Consider the following 6,257-nt stretch of genomic DNA (forward strand, 5'->3'; position numbering starts at 1 on the left):
TGGTGAGGCATCATGTGGTGGTGGAGGAGGGATGATTTATTTGAGTTATTTTTGTGTGTTTGTTCCACAAAATACTAAGAAAAAGAAAAAATTAAATAAAAATAATAAAAATATTCAGAAAGAAATAATATTTATTAAAATAAATAAGAATCAAAGTAATACAAACATAAATATACAAATGAATATATCAGTTATCCCTCCATCCATCCATTTTTAGATGTATTTTTTTCTATGATAACAAATGAAAAATATGCCATTGCAATAAAATGTACATTACATTGTTCATTTACATGTATTCTTATTAAAATAGCTAAAACAATATCAGATCAGTGGGTTGGCCCTCACACATTTCCATTTTACTGAATCTGGCCTTCTTTTGAAAAAGTTTGGACACTCCTGATCCACAGAATCATTTTTAGGATCGTGGGGTTGCTGGAGCCTATCCCAGCTACTGTTGGGTGAAGGTGGGATACACTCTGAAAAGGTCACCGGTCTGTTGCACCTGAAGAATATTGACATTCACCGATTAACCTCTGAAGCAGGTTTGTGGACTGTGGGGGGAGCCAGAGAAAACCCACACATGCACGAGGAGAAGGTGCACACAGAAAGAACCCCGAGCTGACCACCATGCCACCACCTGACCCAGTCTAAACCTTTAAAGGATGTTTTTTCTTTCTTTCTGGAGCATAATGAGATTTTTTTTCATTTCTTCCTCCTGTACTGTAATGGGGCCACGCCCCCAAAACGCCCATCATTAAAAAAACCAAACCACGCCCACATCTGTCACTCAGGGGAGTTTATTTGCCCACCCCTCGTGATGGAGGCTCTGCAAACGGGGCAGCAGAGAGGAGCAGTGCGTGTGCACCCGCTCACCCCATGCTGACAGACCTGCAGCCCTGACCACTCTGCGCGCATCATGGACCTGTGGGCGCGCGTGCAAGCTCCCTGTGATTACACCTTTGACTTCTGGAACGACTACCTGGGTCTGTCCTCTCTGGTGTCCAGGAACAGACTCCGCATGCCGGCCTGCGGCCCCAACTCCATCACGGAGTCCATCAAGGCGAGCCTGGGCCTGCAGGACGGGCCCCCCGACTGCTGCTGCGCGGCCCCCGCCATCTCCCACCTCCCGGAGGACCTGCACGCGGGGAGCAGAGACTCTGTCCTGTACGGGGGGAGCGCGGGGGGGCGGCAGGACCTCCTGTCCGCGGAGGGCCGGCGCGAGCATGCGCAGAGGGACAAACCGGAGCCGCGCGTGTGCGTGTTCTGCAGGAACAACGGCGCGCCGGAGGAGGTCTACGGGACGCACATTCTGAAGACGGGGGAGGGCCGCGTGCTGTGCCCCATCCTGCGCGCGTACACGTGCCCCCTGTGCAGCGCCAACGGGGACAACGCGCACACCATCAAGTACTGCCCGCTGTCCAGGGACCAGAGACCGAGGGGGGGCCGAGTCAAGCGGCTGAAGATCTTCTGAGTGAAGAACACCAAAGTCCAGAACACCCCCCCACTCCTTTAGGCCCCATAAACAGCCCCTCCCTGAGTGAAGCTCACCCTCTTACCAAAGGACTTTAGTGCATGAAGGTAACAGTTCACTTGTTGGTCTAATTTCTTCAGATGAATGTAAACAAACAGGGGGTGGGGGGATCTGCTGTTCTTGTAAATATTTAGATGGTTTACTGCTGAGCGTTTCCATGACAACATAAAGGTTCTTATTATTGTTTATTTTTTACTGCAAACGTATTTTCACTGTAAAGGATTTGTGAAATAAAAGCTTCCTGTGATCATCTGCAGTGAGGAGGACTCTCATCCTTATTATGGGAAAAACGCTGCTACGGGCGCCCTCGTGTGGTCAAGATCTGTCATCGCAGTTTCTCATTGTGACTTCAGAAAAATCTTTTCTGTCTTGAAATCAGAGTTTCATGATCTCTGAAAACTCAAGAGTAGAAGAACCCATTCTGGCAGGGGGAAAACTCATAACTCCTGGTGAAGCCCCCCCCCCCCCAATAAACACCCATTATGTTTCCAAAAACACCCCCCACCCCTCTGCAACATCTCTTTAATTCTGTTTCATTTACTGTGTGCCTTCACACCAAATTTACCAACAAACACAATAACTGAAATTCGATTCATTTTTGTCTGTTTATCAGCAGAGTTTGCATATTTCTACATCAGTTTAATTGAGCCTAACTTCACATTTTTGCACTTGGAGATTTTTTTGTGCATGAAAATCATTTATCACAGTGTCACTTAATGGACAGAGTTTCCTGTTTCTGCTTCTATGAAGGCTCCGATGTGTTACGGCGTCGCAGACTTGCAGTCCTCCCATCATACTGCAGCTGTGTTGTGAACTTTATTATTGATCATTTTTATTGTGAAAATCTCCAACTTCCCAAAGCTCAATTACAGAAAATCAAAGCTGTACAGAGTTAAAGTTTGAGTTAAAGTGATCCAGCCAGCAGATACACAAGGAGGATGTAGGATCAGAGCACAAGACTTCAGAGTGGTCTGGATCCAGACCCTACGCTGGACCTTACTTCAGGTTTTACTTAACCCTTGTGCTCTCTTATGGGGTCCAGATGACCCCACCCCTGTATTGATGTGTGATCCCTCCCATGACAAAGGTGGACAGATTGTATGTCTGTCACAAACACCAGTGAAGATAAAAAAAAAATGCTTGAAAAAAAAAGTTCAGGGCGTTGTCTTGTGGGGTCCAGATGAGCCCACTTTTAAAGTAATAGTTCAGTCTATTTATAAAGTGCCAGTTTTACAAAAAAGCAACAAACAAAAAACATCAAAGACAGCTTTATTAATTGTGAAGTTATTATCAAGAATAAAGTCAGATCAACCTTAACTATATCATAAACATCTTATACGAGTGATTGCAAAGATTTTCATTGTAATCCTCGTGGTAAGTAAGTAAAAAGTGACAGTGGAGAAAAAAATGAGGAACTTCCAACAGAACCAGATTCGTGGGAGGTTAGGCCTGTTGGACCAGGTTAAGAGAATATGACAGCAGTTTGCAGAAAAAGCTGATCTGGATGTTAAGCTCAATGGCCCTCAGCAATTTTTTCACAAAAAAAAAATCTAAACCTCCACAGGGCAGTGAGTTTGTGCCATGCTGAGTCATGCCTGTTTGTGATGTTGAACCATGCTGGTTTGGGATCCATACGCTGTGTGTTACTAACCTCTCTGTTTGTGTTGCTGAGTCATGCATGTATGAATCGCTAAATCAAGCTTTTTTTTTACAACACGTCATCTACATATGTGTTGCAGAGTCAAGCTTGTTTGGGATGCTAAATGATAAATATGTATTACTGACTCATGCATATATGTGATTCTGAGTCATGAATAATTTAGATGCTGAGTCATGAATGTTTATGATGCAAAATCCTGCTTGTTTGGGATGCTAAACATGTTTTTTGGGATGCTGAGTCATGCATGTTTGGGATGCAAAATCTCAAATGCTGAGTCATGCATGTTTTGGAAGTTGAGTTATGCACCCATGCATTACTGAATCCGTCCTGTGTGATGCTGAGTCATGTATGTTTGTTTTGCTAAAACTCATTTAGAATGCTAAACCATGCATGTTTAGGATGCTGAGTCATGAACCTTTGTGATGTTGAGTCATGCATGTGTGGAATGCTGAGTCATGCATGTTTTGGATGCTAAACATGTTTTTTGGGATGCTGAGTCATGAACGTTTGTGATGTTGAGTCATGCATGTTTGGGATGCTGAGTCATGCATGTTTGGGATGCTAAATCTCAAATGTTGAGTCATGCAAGTTTAGGATGCTGAGTCATAAACGTTTGTGATGCAGAGTCATGCATGTGTGGAATGCTGAGTCATGCATGTTTGGGATGCTAAACATGTTTTTTGGGATGCTGAGTCATGAACGTTTGTGATATTGAGTCATGCATGTTTGGGATGCTAAATCTCAAATGTTGAGTCATGCATGTTTAGGATGCTGAGTCATAAACATTTGTGATGCAGAGTCATGCATGTGTGGAATGCTGAGTCATGCAAGTGTGGGATGCTGAGTCATGCATGTTTGGGATGCTAAATCTCATTTTTTTAAATTGTTGAGTCTTCTATGTTTAGGATGCTGAGTCATGCATGTTTGTTATGCTAAATCATACTCGTTTAGAAGGCTAAACCATGCATGTTTGGGATGCTGAGTCATGCCTACTTGTGATGTTAAATCATGCATGTTTATGCGTTTGCCCCAGAGTCTGCAGGTGTACTACATAACATTCACAGAAGATTCTTCTCTGTCATTTGATGGTCGGCGTGCTGCACTGCACTGACTTTGGCAGCAGTGAGAGCGGGAGCATCCCACCCCCCCTCTCCCTGAATCAGCGCTGCAGAGGTTTGCTATTGGTCAGACAAATGCTGACAGCCTGAATGTCCCTGTGAAGGGGAGCAGCCTGCTCTATAAAAGCTGCAGATCTGCAGCACTGCTGAACTGGTGCAGTGCAAAAGCACTCGTCATCGTCACCGATGGTGTGCAGAACAAGGGGGACATAAAAAAAAAACAACATCCTTTCTTGAAAAACATCCACCACTAAAAATTCATCATGAGCTTCGATTCCTTTTACTCTTCCCGACGGCCCTGGGATGGCTACAAGAGCTCATGGACATCAAAGACCTCCATATCTTCATCTCTGCTCTCCTCGTATCGAGCTCCTCCAGCTGGAAAGAAGATCTTGAGGTTGGTCTCCTCCCCCCTCCCAGATGCCTCCCAGAGGATAGACCTGGCTCAGGCCAGCTCTCTGAACACAGAGCTGCTGGGCTTGCGCTCCCAGGAGAGGGAGCAGCTGGTGGACCTGAATGACCGCTTCGCCTCCTACATCGAGAAGGTCAGGAACCTGGAGCTGCAGAACCGAGCCCTGCTGGTAGAATTGGAGGCGCTGAGGAGGCAGAGGAACGACCCGTCCCGTCTGCAGCTGCTTTACGAGGGGGAGGTGCGGAGTCTGAGAGCCATGATCGACTCGGAGAATGGTGAGAAAATGAGGATGGAGGAGGAGAGGGACTACCTGCTGAATGTGTATGAGCAGATGAAAGAGCGCCACGAGGAGGAAGTGCAGCGGCGGCTGGAGGCGGAGGAGGCCCTGCAGAGGGCCAAAGAGGAGGCGGGTAGGGCTGCTGTCTCCACCTGTGACGCCGAGGCCACTGTGGCCTCCCTATGCAACGAGGTGGTTTTCCTGAAGAGGGTCTTTGCAGAGGAGCAGGCAGAGCTGGAGGCGCAGGTGCAGGTGGCCAGCATCAGCGTGGACGTGGAGGTGTCCAGGCCAGACCTGTCCTCCGCCCTGCGAGACATACGGGTGCAGTATGAGCGGATGGCAAACAAGAACATGCAGGCCGCTGAAGAGTGGTACCACAGCAAATTTGCAAGCGTGGCAGAGATGGCCAGCAAGAACAACGAGGCAGTGCACGCCATCCGGGAGGAGACCATGGAGTACCGGAAACAGCTCCAGTCTCGCTCCTGTGAGATCCAGGCTCTCCGGAATGTCATCGACTCCTTGAACAAGCAGCTGGAGGATCTGGGGGAGATGCAGGCCAAAGAAGTGGATAAGTACCAGGTGAGAGGTGGAGAGGAACTTGTTTAGGGGGCAAGAGGTAAAAAATATGAGGTGGAGATCTTTAAAATTGAGAAGTGAAAGTTGGAACATTTCCAGAGAAGAACAAAAGATTCAGCTGAGAAGTGAAAAGGAGAGAAGTACCAGGTGAAGGGAGAACTGCAGGTGCAGACGAACCGGACGTTTGTTTGGACTGTTGTTATTCCTTCATCACAACTATATTCATACGAGGTGCCGATGGATGGTATGAAATATCAAGGTCATGAACCGCACAATGAACCTGTACAGCATTCTTGTAGTGAACACCTATACAACATGCAAGGATCAGTAAGGGGCTATAAGAAATGAGGAAAGTAGACAGTCAGAATGTAGTTTGTGTGGACATCCAACAGGTGTAGTTGGATGTAGTTGTGGTTAGTTAGGAGCCAATACTCACACCTAACTAACAGATAGAGTAGTGCAAGGTATGACAGCATCACTCATACATCACAAGTGTGTGTACATTATCCTTGCAAATACTTCAAGATATACTTACCATACGCACAACAATGGTAGATTTTATTTTCATGACATGTCTTAAGGTGGCAACACAAGTCTCTAGGGCAGGGGTATTCAAATCCAGGCCTCGAGGGCCGGTGTCCTACATGTTTTCCAACCAACCTTCCATTGAAGCTCCTTATTGG

General features: G+C 46.4%; 2 protein-coding genes across 2 annotated transcripts in view; both read left to right on the plus strand.

Annotated features, from left to right (window-relative positions):
• Window positions 1-171: 171 nt before the first annotated feature.
• LOC112145951 (nanos homolog 1) lies at window positions 172-3,051 on the plus strand. Its single transcript, XM_036209984.1, has one exon. It carries the CDS (start codon window positions 917-919, stop codon window positions 1,469-1,471), a length of 555 nt encoding a protein of 184 aa, XP_036065877.1. The 5' UTR covers window positions 172-916; the 3' UTR covers window positions 1,472-3,051.
• A 1,380-nt stretch (window positions 3,052-4,431) lies between these two features.
• si:dkey-33c12.3 (uncharacterized protein LOC335380 homolog) overlaps window positions 4,432-6,257 on the plus strand; it is a 6,686-nt gene continuing 4,860 nt past the window's right edge. Inside the window, exon 1 of the mRNA XM_024273137.1 lies at window positions 4,432-5,577. Coding sequence (XP_024128905.1) covers window positions 4,573-5,577 — 1,005 coding nt within the window. The 5' untranslated portion in view covers window positions 4,432-4,572. The remainder of the gene's footprint in view (window positions 5,578-6,257) is intronic.

The sequence above is a fragment of the Oryzias melastigma genome, linkage group LG22, assembly GCF_002922805.2.
Source record: "Oryzias melastigma strain HK-1 linkage group LG22, ASM292280v2, whole genome shotgun sequence".
Classification (NCBI taxonomy): domain Eukaryota; kingdom Metazoa; phylum Chordata; class Actinopteri; order Beloniformes; family Adrianichthyidae; genus Oryzias; species Oryzias melastigma.